Below are 15,038 nucleotides of genomic sequence, written 5' to 3' on the forward strand. Positions count from 1 at the left end.
CAGTTGCCCATCAAGAATGACAGCGGGCATGGACAGAGGCCTGTGTCCGGCCCCTGTGTTTTGGTTCTGGCCCTGCTCCCCTGTCCCCAGTCCGGGCTCATTCCCACCCCACTTCCCCAGGCCGCCCTCCCCCTCCCCTACCTCCCTCGCCAATCAGTGTGCGAATAAAGCATTACAGACAGACAGACAGACAGACTAAGGCTCTTATAATATTAGATTTATTCATTTTGGATCTGACCATTCTGTAGATTTTACTAGAAAACTGTATCTCTGTGTCACCATTGTTGAATTCTGTAGCATGCGTCTAAAAGCCAGTAGAAAGGATATATTTTCAAATTAAATTCCACCCTATCTCCCTTCATTGTCAACCTCTACATCAGGACTATGGAGAGGTGGAGAAAGGCTACCGTTTGCCTCAATTCACAGAACTAGGTAGTCTCATTGCATGGCTATCGGAGCGCTAGCAATAGGCCAGCTCTTGGATGCTGAACAGAAAGCACAAACCCAGCTCAGGCAAGACGGAGGAGATGCTGGTGTAGAGGTGACTATTTAGTTTTGATGGTGTCCTCCCTGTCCATCTCCCTTGCTATTCATGAGATGTCAAAGCCTCCGTATCCTGTTTTAGTCATTGCTTAGCCTGCATGCTCAGACAGCATTAGGAGTTAGCCTTTTCCCCTTTTGCATCTGGCTAGGGAAATCTTTCCTTAACCCCCAGATGAGGATCTGGCCACATTGATCCATCTGCCTGCCTGTTGGAGAGGACTGCTGGGACCTCAGATGCCTAGGGCTGAACAGGGATGCGGTGCCAGGGCTCCAGCCTGTGGAAAATGTGACTGCTCATCTTCCCAAGGGGTGCATCTCTCAGGAGGTGTGTAATGTCAGTGATCTTTCTATTTACTGTCAGCCTTCTGAATTAGGGATAACGAGATACATAGAGTTAGATATCATCACTGGCCCAGAAGCATGTTCTAATTAGAAAATTGGAAGTTAAAAAATGAATTTGTTTTGATTTGGAAGAAAAACCATTTAAATTTTAGCACTGGTATGCACTGCTGTTTTACCAGTCAGGGGCTTGGGGTTAAGAAATGAAGACAGCCGTTGCATTCCTGCAACGGCCGTCGTTCAGGATAGCCACTTGGAGTTCTTTGGAAACTAATTAGATTCACAAACCCTGGATTCTTCCTTCCTTCTTGTTGTATTTTCTTCTATTTGGAACAAGACTTGTAAAGTTATGTCACAGTCGTTTCCCCAGAATAACATTAGGTTAAAAAGTGCAAACAGACATAACACACACAGATTTGAAAAAAAATCGGGAGAGTCTTTTAGATAGATAAAATGTAATGCGGGGATGTTCCTAGATGGGTTAAACACTGGTAAATAAACCATTTCCTTACTTAGAATGAAAACACCATTAATTCAGAGATTATTAGTATTCCTGCAGCTTCTTTTGTGTAAATGACTTTGTGGCTCCCAAGAATCATGAACTGCATTGGTTTGCATCTCAAACTCTCTGGGAATGCCAGTGCCTTGTAGTTGTTCTGTAATTCAGAGGCAATATTAAAGTTTCCCTCATTATTGCATATGACTTGCCGGAAGTCCCAGGGAAGGGCATCAAGTGATTTAAGTGACATAATGAAGCAGTTGCTGATAAAAAAGAAAAAAATGCGAATAGGTGTTTGTGCTTCGGCAGTACCATAACAGTAGATTTTGACAAAAATTTCCAAGGTCTGGAGCATCCTCCTATTGCATATTTTCCCTGCTCTGGGATTCTCTCCCTCTCTTCACCAGCCAAGGCCTGCCTTATTGATCTTCAGGGCTCAGGCTCTTATTTACTCAGTTATTTGCAGGCACAGGATGGAAATGGGTGAACTAAGATAGTAACCCTAGTGAAGGACTAAACTGGTATGTCAACAGGATTTTGCTGTAGTTTCCCCTCCACCCACAACCCCAGCAAGTGTTCCCAAATATACTGGTAGGTGACCAGCTGCCTCAGGTGCCTGATCTTTTTTTTTTTTCTTCTTTTTAAATCTGAGCAGGACATTTGCAACTCCATTGGTTTGAGTACAAGTCATGTGTACTCCGCACATCTGTAGATCCAGCCCTTACAAATATATTTTCAAGAGAGTTCCTTGACTGAGCCCAATGGGCAGTTTACTTTAATCATTTTGTTAACTGAAAATAGATAAATCCATTTTTTTCCTACCACACAATAGGCTATTACAGCCCTGTAATCTCAACTCCAGATTCTTTCTTTATTAGCTAGTATTTTACTATCCGTGGACAGTCGCACAATTCTATGCTCCTTGGAGCTAATTTAGTCCTGATATAACTCCATTGACTTGAGTGGAGTTACATGAAGCTGTGTGTGCACATCAGATGATTTGATTGCTTCCTGGGAAACGAAACCACAGATACCATCACACAGGATTTTCCTTGTTTCATGCAGAGCTGTGGATAACCTTTTGAGGTACACACAATGAGTCCATGACTGAGGACATGCTGGAAGGTAGATTGCTGGCATGAAAGAACTGAAATAGGTAAGGAGAGGATGTAGCAACAGAGACTAACATTAGAACCAAGTAGGCAAAGAGCCTAAAAGAAAATTAATTTTTATTGTGTCAACATTCACAGAGCTGCCCAAATTATGGAAAGATTCTCAGTGACTTGAAATCAAGTAACGGACCAGGCTTGAAGTGTCCAAATTTTGGAAAGACATTTGTATAGGAAGTGTGTGCTAATTGTTGATTACTTCTCTCTTTTGCTAAAAGAAGTCCCCTTTTTCTGATTAAACAAAACTACATCAAAATGCATATTGCGAGATGCCCATATTTTTTGAAGAAGAGAGAGCTTATGCGGATGAGTGAATAAGCTAATAAAAGTATCTAATCTGCATAAATTTTAACCAGATGGAGAGAGAGAGAGCTTATCTGAGACCAGAAATTTGGCCTCTGGCATATTCTTTCATACTCTTCGCAAGTGGGCTGACAGACTACATTTTTAGCTTGGAGACCTTGACTATAAAATGTGAAGACTTTTGCTTGTGTTACAATCAAAATCATGTCTTATAATGCAGGTTATGCACACAACAGCATACGAAAGAACATTATTAAGGTTGCAAATCCAAACATTCAAAAAGTTAGCTCCAAAACCTTAATCCAACTCAATAGGCTACATACAGACAGTCAAAAAGCTGCAAGGTGAATTGATTCAATTTTTGCAGGTTAGTTTAAACTGCGTAGATTGAATTGATAAGCAAGTGAACAGCCATTCACTTTTGATTCTGGAAATGCAGCCACATGCCTGCAGTGGCCCAGGCCAGAAGCCAGGGGGTGCTAAAGCATGCCTCCCTGCTCTGCTGGAGCTGACAGCTTGGGCCAAAGCTAGCCCACCCATGGGGGGACAGGCATTGTGGGGGAGGTGCAAAGCATTGTGGGATGAATATATATATATATATATATATATATATATATATATATATATATATATATATAATGTACAGTGGACTGAGGTGCTAAGACATTAAGATAAAAAGTTCCATTTATTTTGCTTCCCCAAAGTGAGAAATCTAGTACCATATTTTTCAGAATACTTAGCAATGCAAAGCATTTTATGTGCCAGAAGCACGCACATTCCCATTAACTTCAGTTACAGCTGTGAATGCTCTGCACGTGGACAAATGAGGCCCCAGGATCTGAAGTCAAGGACCTAGAAAATGATTAATTTACAACTGGAGACCAGCTGTGAAAAGTTTGCTTTACTTATCACTGCACAGGAACTCTATGATGGAGGCAAGGATAGACTATAGTTATCCAGGACAGTGTTCAGTTGCCTTGACTATGATATTAGTCTTTCTCCTCCTTCCATTTCCTCATTCACAGTGTACTTTCTAGCTTCTGTAACAAGTTAAGGTCTCCAATGGTATTCTGTACTAAATATCTCCAATTCCTCCCCATAATAGGTTTACCTTGTGCACTGAATGTGGCAGTAATCCTGTAGGAAAATGGCATGTGACCATGTAATAAAAGATTTTATCATAATTTATACGCAGACAGTGGTGACGCGTAGGGGGTGCGCAGGGGTGCACGTGCACGCCCTGAGGGCGCCGGTACACCCCCTGACTGGCTGTGCTCACCACTTAGGCGATGGGCAGGGGGGGCAGGTGGGAGTGCTGGTGCCCCACCCCTGCAAACGCCGGACCAGGAGTGGGACGCCCATCAGTGAGAATGGCCGCAAGGGGGACCCCCCTGGTTGTTGAGATTGCCCATGGGGGGGGAGGGGTATGTGCCCCCCCCTTACTAAGGTGGCACCAGTTGCCCATGTACACAGAAAGGGGAAGCGTTAAGGAGACACAGGCAATCTTAATTCTGAATAACATTCCTTTTGATGTAGGGTTTTTTGTTTTGGTTTGGTTTTTTTGCAGCATTTGCAATTTTTGTTTTAACTGAAAAATTCTATCCTATGGCATCATACTGAAATACATGGACCATCAGAAGGGAGGTTTAAGCTTAAACCAGATGAGAAGTTTACGGCTGGTCTGAGCTGGATCAGACCCACAGACTGGCCCCATGTACCGGAGCCAGCGTACAAGGCTGGTCCAGTGTGGGCAGCTCATGCAGCGCACACCCTGGATCAGACCTGTGTCCAGTGTGCTGATCTGATCTGGGGCTCGCATGTGGAGCTGGCACAGGGGTGCTCTGCAGGAGGTGCCTGATTCAGACAAGCCCTGTGCGCTGGCTCCAGTGTGTCGGGCCAGTCTGTGGACCCGATTTGGACTGGTCCCAAAGCAAGCAAGGGGGGCTGGTCCAGTAGGGTGCTGCATGGCAGACTGGCTCCACGTGTTTCATACACTGAATGGGGCCAGGGCCACTATGTGCCACATGCAGTATGAGGGGTCAGTCTGGGACCCATATGCTGGATTTTAGGGCTCCACGGGCTGTAAAGGGCCTGACACCCCTGAATGAACAGACTCGTCAACAGTAGTAGGTTGGAGCAGAATCAATGAGGTGAGACTTTGAAACTAGGATAGATGCTCCTAATAGCTGAGCAATGATGAGACATGGGGGTCTTGTTTCCATTTTAGGCTCTGCAGGGAAGTGTGCTGCTTAGTCTTCAGACTGCTCCCTCCTAATTGTCTTGCTCCTCTCTGCACCTCTGCCGCTTTGGTTCCCTCCTGTCACACACTTCAGGACAGTCCAGCTATTTGCTTCTCATCCCAGTTTGTCTCCTTGCCCAGTCAGTGTCAGCCTCCCCTTCTAGTTCCTTTTCCAGTCTGACTCCTATCTGATGACCCAGCAGTTCAGAGTCCACCAGACTCCCATTTCCGTCCTTGACTTCCAGTCCTTGTCTCTGCCCTGGACTTTTCATTTTCATTTCTTCCTCCCCCACCAGGTACCAGTCTCAGCCTTTCCCAAGTTATGTGTCCCAGTATACTTCCCTGTTCCCTGTGTTGGCTGCTGCCCCTCTGAAAACTTTATCATCCATGTTGCCTGTGCCCTTCCAGGGGACATGGTGAGAAAGCAGGAGAGTCAGGTTCTGGTGCCTGGCTCTGAACAGAATTGCTTTGGCAGGGAGTGTCCTGTTGGACCCGGGAGTGAAGCATGGTCAGTGCATGTGGACTATCTGGTGAACATAGCTGCTAACGTTTTAGAAGTGATGGACTGAGGTTGTAGCTGTCACGGTCCAGGAATACGCAAGAGGCAAGGATTTTTTGTGTGTGATATCTTCTGTTGGATCAGCTGCATGGTGGGGTTTTTCCTGGTACAATGCCTGAGATGACTCTAGTTGCGATGTAGCTGATTCCACTTTTAATTCTTATGTTGGATGGCTATCACTAGGCTTTTTTTGGAAGTGGGTTTGGTTCTTCTGCATTAGTACCAAGGTACGTCTCCAGGCTAGTATCTCTAAGTTTAGTGCCATAAGTAAGTATGTCCTGTTTTAAGTTGAACTCTTTCGGAATAAGTTAAGCGAAGAAAATGGTTTATCAGAAAAACAGAGATTTCCTGCATAGGTGTATACTGTATTTGGAGTTGTGCACTAGAGGGCTGATTTGCTGATCAGTCCCCTGGGTATGTTATGTTTCTTCTACAGGCTTTGGAGGAAGATGTCGTTTTGTAGCCTGGCTTCTTTTTTTTAGGTTGTGGATCCCCTTGTAAGTGGCAAATTCTGATATCCTCCATGTCTGACAGTGTTGGAGCGATGCAGCTGCGATGTTCCAGGGAATGTGCGAGAAGCAAGGATTTTTGTGGGTCATCTTGTCTGTTAGACCAATTACATGGGTTGTCCCCTGGATTGTTGGCCTGCTACCTGTGACATGGCTTGTATTGTGCTGTTTTATGCAGTTGGTCCAGTAAAAGGTTTCACCCACAAAAAATCCTTGTCCCTGCTCAATTTTTAGACATTTCTACTGAGGCTGTGCACTCTGAGATTTATCAGAGGCTTGTAAACTGGACATTTTGAAACCTGTGAAAATCTACACTGATGACATAAAACCTTCCATATGTCTCCCCCCCCACAGTTTCTCCCACTTTGTCAAATTTCCAGTCCCAGTTCCAAACACAGAGGTTGTAAAATATCTTGAAGAAAAGGCTGCTAATACGGACAAAATAAATTATTTTCTCCTAACTTAATTATGAGACGTGGCATTGGCTGACCTCTTCTGGCTGGCATTTGCCAGAGACAAACACCTGGCATGAGAAATTGCAAGCCACTGAAGATGAATCATGGAAAGTGTCAGACGAGCTAAATGGATGGTGCTACCAGCAGTGTGTGTGCACGTGGGTGGATATTTGTGTACTCATATTTGTACATGTCTGTGTAGAAGTAGAGCTAATGTATAGGACATCATATAATGAAAGTTGTACATTTGAGTATAATACATATTAGATATCTATCTTGATATAATAAAGATAAATGCACTTTAACCTACTGCATTTCTTAACTGTGTATGATCATTTGCTTCAGGGCCTTAGCTACCTTCCAGCTGGGCAAAGAGGTCCTACACCTTCCTCCGAAGCACTATTGGCTATCGCTGGGTACAGGATACTGGACTCCATAGACCACACATCTGATTCAGCGTGGCAATTACTGTGTTCATCTTGGAGTAGTGCCCAGAGACAGCTAAAAGGATCAGAACACCATTGTCAGACCCTGTACAAGCCTGTAGTAAGAGGTCAACCTTGCCCCACAGAGCTTGCAGTCTTATACATTTATCACTTACATTCTCTTTCCTTTTAAAATATCTATGTCTGGGACTTCAAAGTAGATAACAGTACTCTGACTTTTTTTTTTTTTTGGCATTTAGTTGTTGTCAGGAACCCTTACAGACTAATTATAGTGTTTTATAGTCAGTTTGGTTGCCTTCTATACCAGAACATACAGAAAGTGCTCAAGGCCTCACATTAAAGGGAAAAAAAAAGATGTTTAGAAACAAAACTGTAATAAATTATTCCAGTCTACTTAGCAGGGTTTATTATCTGTAAATCCATCGTTTCAATAATCCATGCTAAATTATTTTAACAAATTGCTTTGTATTGCTCTGAGGGTAAGGGTAAAGTTATTTAATGATGTTTAGAAATGGCACATTTCAACATTTATGCAAAATGTCAGTAATGCTGCTTTGTAAATGGAATTTAATTATGGTATGCAAAACCAGAGTATCCTTTAATCATACATTAGTGGTTCTTTCCACTTCCCCAGCTGGGTCCTGTTCCGTCCTGCAGCAGTTCTAGCAGCTGTAATATGTATTTCACTGTGGAGTGTAATAAAGAAATGTAAACCTGAGCATTAGGAAAGTTAGAGAATAAATGTTCATGACAGTAATTGCAACTTGCTCTTGCAGAATTGTCAAACACATATGAACTGCTCTCTTACTATGTAAAATTTGTCTATTTTGATCTTGCATCTTGTGTTTGTTTCTGGGGCTTCTGAGCACTTGGTAAGAAGGTGTAGAATGAGCTGTGGTCTGGGGACAAAGGAGCAAAGTTAATCACGGAGCTGAAACAGTCGTCCAAAATCCAAATCACAGCACTGCATACCACAATAGTTCTTTAAGAAAACCAATATGAAATCTCATGGGTTATAAAATAGCCTGGAGATACAGAATTTGCTTTTTCTGTTTTAGTAGTAGGCTTGTCACAATAGACAAATTATGCACAAGTGTATAAAGCAAACAACTCCTGTAGTATCAGATTTAGCCTGCCACATAGCGTTTGTGTATTCCAGGTGTTGACGTGTCTTGTTTTTTTTTTCAGATGCAGTTTCCACATCTGCTTATTCATCCCCAGCTAAAAGTTTGGGAGACCCAGGAATAACACCACTATCCCCATCACATATTGTGGTAAGAAATATAATGTACAACATGTTGCTTATATATTGATATTATTTTCTCCTGCTTGTTCTTCCTGTAAGGAATAACGTTTCATGTTGTGGTAATGGACTGGGTGCTACAAAAGGTGTCTTTTCCTGCTCTCTGAGTTTCATTTATTTTCTGTTAATTGAAAATCTGTTCCCTTTGGAGTCTATGGCAAAACTTCCATTTTAGTTCAAAGGGGCCAGGAATTGATATGTTTGCGTTCTGAGCTCATAGAAAGGTGCTTTCAGCTCTTTTATTCTAAAGGTCAGGATTTTAGCATATGATAACTGGTAGATTGGAGGGTCAGGGAGGTGGAGTCTATCCCGCTCTTTCTCACTGATTTGCTGTCTGATCTTCAGTGTGATCCCTAAAATCCCAGTCCTTTATTAGAGTAGAAAGCTTCCCTGAAAAGTAGCGTTTCATATGCTTCCTCTGCATATTCAGGTCATGTCTGCTTTAATGTAGGATAAAAATATCCTTCCATACACAGAGAATAAAAACAGTTCAAGTTTCCTTTGGGGAACATTTATTTTTATGAACTTCTAGAAACAAAGAAACGTTCCATCGAAGATGGACATAACTCTCACACTCGTCCCATTCACTTTGTCAGCGTACTCCGCCGCTGTGTACGTGAGTGCTGTGTATCTGTAGTGCACGCTGCATTTCTCGTGATAGAAAAACCTGGTGCTCAGAACACGACTGCCATTGCAGGAACCCTTTTCCTGGCTTCCCCCGGCTTTTCTCAAGGTCAGAGCTGCTCAACCTCCCACTCCAAGGCTTTTCATGTTTCTGCCTTCTTTCCTTTGAATTCTTCTTCATTTCCCACTGTTTTCACTTGCTCCAAGTCTCCTACAAGTTCCCTTTGCCTCTTCCTTCTTCGTACCTTCTTCCACACAGTTTATGTTTGGTTCGTGGTATCTCTAGGTGCACACGCACCTCTTTCCTTTGATCACATTCGTGGGAATTGGGTGGCAGTGGGGAAAGGGCTGAGGCACCCTCTTCCCGGCGGCAAGGCCCCCCAGATCTCATTGCAGTCCCACCTCTACCTTGTCGTCCTAACAGATCCCTCCACCATTCACTGTTGTGACATCTAACGCAGTAAACGGCATGCGGGCAGATAATTGCCAGTGGCTACTGCCAGCTCTGGGAGACAGAGTTAGGGTTGTATATTTAGATCTTTATTTCTTGGTTTTTAGCTGTTTGTATTTTGCTGAATTTAATGTGCTGGAAGTGAATGAAAAACCAACCGGCCCCTTTAACTCTGTTTAACCATTATTTTTTTTTTTTTATTAGTGAATTATACATAAAGCCGTAATTCATTGAGCCAGTTGCCTTGCTTCTTGCAGTCAGCTCTGCACATCAGGAAATGTTGGTAAATTGAGAGGCTCACAGTACTCAAATGGGTAATGAATACATGAACGCTGCATATGCGGCAGTGTGTTTACTCTGACACTCTCAATGCAAGCTGTTTTGGAGTGCGGGGGAAGAAAAGACACGGACAAAAGGGGTCAGTATGAAAAATCATCTTTAAGTGACCAATTTGAGATGCCTCGGAGGGGCCTGGTGTTCAGAGACTGGGTGCAGAGAACTTTCTGACAGCCAGCCCCCTTCAAGGAGTCTGCAGTTGTACACCCAAAGCTGCTAGTTACTTTTAAAAACTCAGGACAAGAACTTCTGTGGCTGGTCACCTGCCAGGTTTTTTCATCTGAACAAAATACCCAAATGTCTCTTTCAGGTGTTATAAAACCATGGCCTATGTCTGTAAAGCATTGTGATATCCCTGCAAGAAGGCACTCAGAAGTGCAGAGTTTGTACATGTATTATGCAGGCATTATTTGCAGCTGGATAGTTAAGGCCGAGTGAAGTTTTGTACTTGACAGGGATGTACGACACCATGTACGTGGTGCACGTCTCAATTCTTGGGTAAATTATGAAGCCCTTTGGCGAGCAGTGACACCACAGAGTAAAATAGTATCACGCCCCTCACTTGCACTCTGTTCACCGTTACATCTCTGCTGGGATTGACTGAATCATCCCAACCCCTAAACAACTTCAAATACCAGCTGCCTTTTAAAAATTAAAAAAAACCCCAAAACTGTCATGAAAATATTTCTTTCCTTTCCCAGCCAAAAGTCTGGAATAGGTAAAATTCAGTCTCATGCCAGTAATAAGTTAAAGTCCTGCTATTTCATAATTTCACAGAGCTGGGAATGAGTGTTGTCTTGTGTATTCCTATAAGAAAAGTGCCTCCAGGTTTTCCTGTCGGGTCCTCAGCACTTGCATCTTTCTACATTTAATGTTGTTTTAAAAGGTTTTTGAGCGAGCTGTTAAAAATTCTCTCTCCTCTGATTCCTGTCAGATTGTAATTTGAATTAGTACCCATACAGTTTGAGGAAAATGCTAGAGCATTTCTAAAATGCATTATTTTTTGGAATGAGGTATGTAGTAAAAGCTTTGTCATCATCTCTGGGGGCCAACCTGTGTAATTTACCCCTAGGTTTTGAATGGTGTTACCAATTATGCTAGTATAAGAAGACAAGAGGGGCCATACTGGGTCGGACAAATGGTCCACCTAGCCCAGTATTTGGTCTTCAAGAGTGGCAGGGGGAAAGCATTGAACCAAGAGTGGCAGAAGTGGATGCTACAGGGGGAAAGCATTGAACTGGATATCTCTAGAGTGATCGATCACCTATTCAGTACCCTCCCTAGTATCCACCGTTTATTTAGCCAGAGGAAACATCTCCAAACATTCAGTTAAATAGCCATTAATACGTCTATCATCTGTGAATATATTCAGTCCCTTTTTGAACCTGGCTATGCTGTCTGCCTCCACTACATCCTGTGGCAATGAATTCTGCAAGTTGAACTATGCGTTGTGTGAAAAAAGTACTTTCTCTTGTTCGTTTTAAATCTGTCACCTACTAATTTCAGCAGGGGCGTGGTGCGGGGGTGCTAATTCTGTGGGACATGTTGAACAACAGCTCCTGGTTCACTCGGTCCACACCCTTCACGATTTTATAGACCTCTGTCATATCCCCCCTTAGCCTTCTTTCCAAACTGAAGAGTCCTAGTCTTTAATTTCTCTTAGTAGGCAACTGCTCCAGGCCCCTGAATATTTTGTAGCTTGCCATTTGTTGCCCACACACACAGAAATAATGTTTTCAGGTATTACATTTATAAAGGATCAGTCACTAGCCATGCAGATCATATTTCTTTCCTGCAACAAATGAGAAAGCAATTCCCCTTCATTTGGATGTGTGTACAAGATACCAGAACTGAACATTAATTTGCCTGTACATTGGATTTCCATGTCCATTAACCAAAACAAGCGATAGATATTTGAGAATGAGTCGTTTCAATCAGGAGCATGATTCTGGGGAGGTATGATTTTCTGTAGGAGATGGCCGAATGCCATACTGCAGCAGTACCAAGCCACTGAAAGATGAGGGAAATTCTTGTTCCTTCTCTGAACAGTGACTCAAAATCTGTTCTCTTCCTGTTATCTTAACAGAAAGACCCTGACGCGAATGAGGCTGAGGAGCAATCATTTCTTGTTGTTGTGGCTATTGATTTTGGCACGACATCCAGTGGCTACGCCTACAGCTTCACCAAGGAGCCAGAATGCATTCATGTAATGAGGTAAGGGCTGCATTGCAGCATTTAGCTGAGGGACACTGTATATATAATCTGCAGTTGCTACACTTGATTTCAGCATGGGTTTGGAGTGGCTGGGTTTGTACACAGCTGACACAGTCGAAACCCCTTTTCTACCGTAAATTTGTCTTCCGCGTCTTATCGTATTTGAGTTGCTTTGATAATAAACATAAGCATGCTTTGCTTTGTTATTGCTGTTTGTGAAATACTGCAGATTAAATGAGGAATCTGCTCAGTGAGTATTCAGACGCATGCAGAGAGCAGTGGTAATTACAGAGGCCCGGACTTTCATAGCTACAGGAATAAAAGGGGGAATACACAATTATAATAAACTTAATATGAGATTAATGGGGAAAAGAGATGGAAGAATAATGGTGATAACTAATAGGGATGTCCTCAAATCCCCAATGTATCCCTCATATCCAAAGCAGTTGTTTTCAGGTACAGTGTCAGGGATTCCCCAGTACCATGCGAGCCTGTGGTAATCCTGCAAAGCTAGCAGTTCATCTGGAACAGGACAAAGGAGTTAGACCTTTGCCATCTAATGCTGCATTCCTAAACTCGGTAATTTAGGCATCTAAAATGGTCAGTAATTTAAATTATACCCGCATTCAGTTTTGCACACAACATTTTTGTTTGGGTTTTTTTGTGCTGAGAAACTGATGATTCAGAACCAGAGAGCAGTGTTTGATTCTGTCTGTTGAAGCTTTTTACATTTGAATTTGCTAAAACCCCAGGTACCATAATGCTGGGGTGGGGTAGTGAAGCAAGCAGAGTCTAGAAATATGAAAATGCAGGTTGAATGCACAGCCTTACTTCTGTCCCTGCCACGTGTGCAATGTCATGCAGTTCTCAGTAATGCAGGTGCATAGTATTTCTTAACCAAGAGAGTGCAATATAATATTTCATGTTAAATTTGATTCATCTAAATCTAATGATGGTACTAGAAGTATAAAGATTATGGTGATGGCTATGCAAAAGGAAAAGTGCACAGAAAAAGTGTGGGGGGGGTTATTATTATTATTTCCTATAACCCCAAATTGACTTAATTTTTTCCCCCGGTAGTCTTAGTAAGATTAACGGCATTCTTGGGTAGAGATTAAAACTATGGGAAATTTCAACCACAGAAATGAACGTGTTGGGAAGTAAAGTGCATGTGAAAAGCTTAACTTACAGGAGTAGCTCTTAGCACAATTGCTGTGATAGCATTAGGCAACTTGCTATTCATCCTTCTGTGTGGTTGCGAATTAGAGAAGAAAAGCCCAACTTGCCATTAGCCAAATGTGACGTACTGTAATTCTTCAAAGCAAAGAAACCAGCTGAATATAACTATTCAGATATCTACAGACAATGGCAGTTGCGCTGTCAACTTGTGTGGTCATCTTGTATAAAACTGCAAGGGATTTCAGAGTGGTTTGACACAAAGGGGTAACACTGGATAAAATGTAAAGGGAAGGATATTGTGAGATTGCAATCAGCCAGATTACAGTTACAAAAGTATTATTGGAAAGTATATTGTGGGGACTTTGTGAGTTTAATAGCCCTGCTCCAAGTCTTTATTCCCCAACCATGAATGGTCCTACTAGAAATCCCACTGCACAATTCATAAAAAAGCTACCTTCTGCCAGCAGCCAGAGGTAGTTAGATGCTGAGCATCTCAGCTGGGTAATGGAGGCATGCAGAATCAGGCTCATATGTAGCAGCTAGCCTCCAAATTCAGTTTTGACCATAAATTACTTTACCATGGGAAAATAAAAATAATTGAAATTTTAAACTAGAAATTTTGGATTAAATAGTACTGGGAAAAGGAAAAGGCAGCCCTGAGGCTGCACCTTAATGATCCCTAATTATGCCAAGTACAGTGCCATTCTTATCAGGTCTCGGCATGTTTAGTGATATTTCTTGCGTACCATGGAGATTGTAGCTAGGATTTGGTATCTGGCTGTTTGGGCTCCAGTTTTGACTTGCTTTATTATGGGTCCTGATTCTGCAGTTGGATCCATAACTCGTGCTTGTATAGAAGCTAATTCAAAACCTAGGGCTCCTTTCAACTCTAAGAGGATGTTATGGCAAGGTTCAGAAATTAAAAAGTAGATGCTGTACAACTAATGGAGAAGATGCTCCAGATCCTAAATATCACTTTGCCACCATTTGCTCAAGAATTATTTTATGACTATGGAAACATGGTAATATTTTCACATCTGTTTAGACATTACATAAGATGCTTCTGCGAGACGAGAAGCATGGCTTCTTTCTTTCTTTCTTTCCGGAAAGAGAGAATTTAAAAGTTTGTCAAATGGGAAGGACAAAATGTGCAGGAAAAATCAATGTTGTATTCAGATTTCAAACTTAGTATTACAATCATTTTTGTATTAATATTGTAATATTAGCATTGCAAGTTTAATAACAAGAATGCTTTAAAAATACTAACTGTGTTTTCAAGTATGAAGTTGTGTTCAGGAAACACATAAAATATGTTTCTGGCAATGAACACCGCCAAAGACTTGGACTTGGATTGTGCTAATTATTACAGAGAATTATTTCATGATCTTGTTCCAACCATAATGGAGTCATGCTTTCTTGAAGTTAAAAGAAAATGAGTTGTAAATTTAAAAGCTTCAAAAGTTTGAGAGCCAGTAGCTCAGAAGGCATTAAGAAGTTCAAATATTTATATAGTTAGGGTTACATGTACGATAATTTACAAATATTTAAGCAAAGGAAATGTCACTTCCAACTGGACCATTCTTGAGTGTGTTTACATAAAAATGAAACATGCCAGTGAGACCTTATCTGTCTTGCTTGCTAAGAGTTTTTTACCCTTTTCCTGTTGAACATTGATCCTTTTCAGACATTTGGATTTCTGGCTAACTTTTGACAAAGCTGCTTTTCTGCAAAATGATTCAAAGTAGTTTATTCTGACTTTCAGTTAATGAGCCCTACTCTTGTGCTGGGGCAGAACACAAGCCTTCAGTGATATAGACTGGGCTGTTGAATCATCAGTGTTATGGCTGTATGCATGGAAAATGTAATTTAG

At 42.0% G+C, this 15,038-nt stretch overlaps 1 protein-coding gene across 3 annotated transcripts in view; it reads left to right on the forward strand.

Annotated features, from left to right (window-relative positions):
• The window catches only part of HSPA12A (heat shock protein family A (Hsp70) member 12A), a 103,148-nt gene that overhangs the window by 38,726 nt on the left and 49,384 nt on the right, over positions 1-15,038 (forward strand). For all 3 annotated transcript variants that reach the window (XM_019485921.2, XM_059730098.1, XM_014594633.3), the window contains 2 exons: positions 8,250-8,335; positions 11,862-11,989. In XM_019485921.2, coding sequence (XP_019341466.1) covers positions 8,250-8,335; positions 11,862-11,989 — 214 coding nt within the window. The remainder of the gene's footprint in view (positions 1-8,249; positions 8,336-11,861; positions 11,990-15,038) is intronic.

Source organism: Alligator mississippiensis, chromosome 6 (assembly GCF_030867095.1).
Source record: "Alligator mississippiensis isolate rAllMis1 chromosome 6, rAllMis1, whole genome shotgun sequence".
Lineage (NCBI taxonomy): Eukaryota > Metazoa > Chordata > Crocodylia > Alligatoridae > Alligator > Alligator mississippiensis.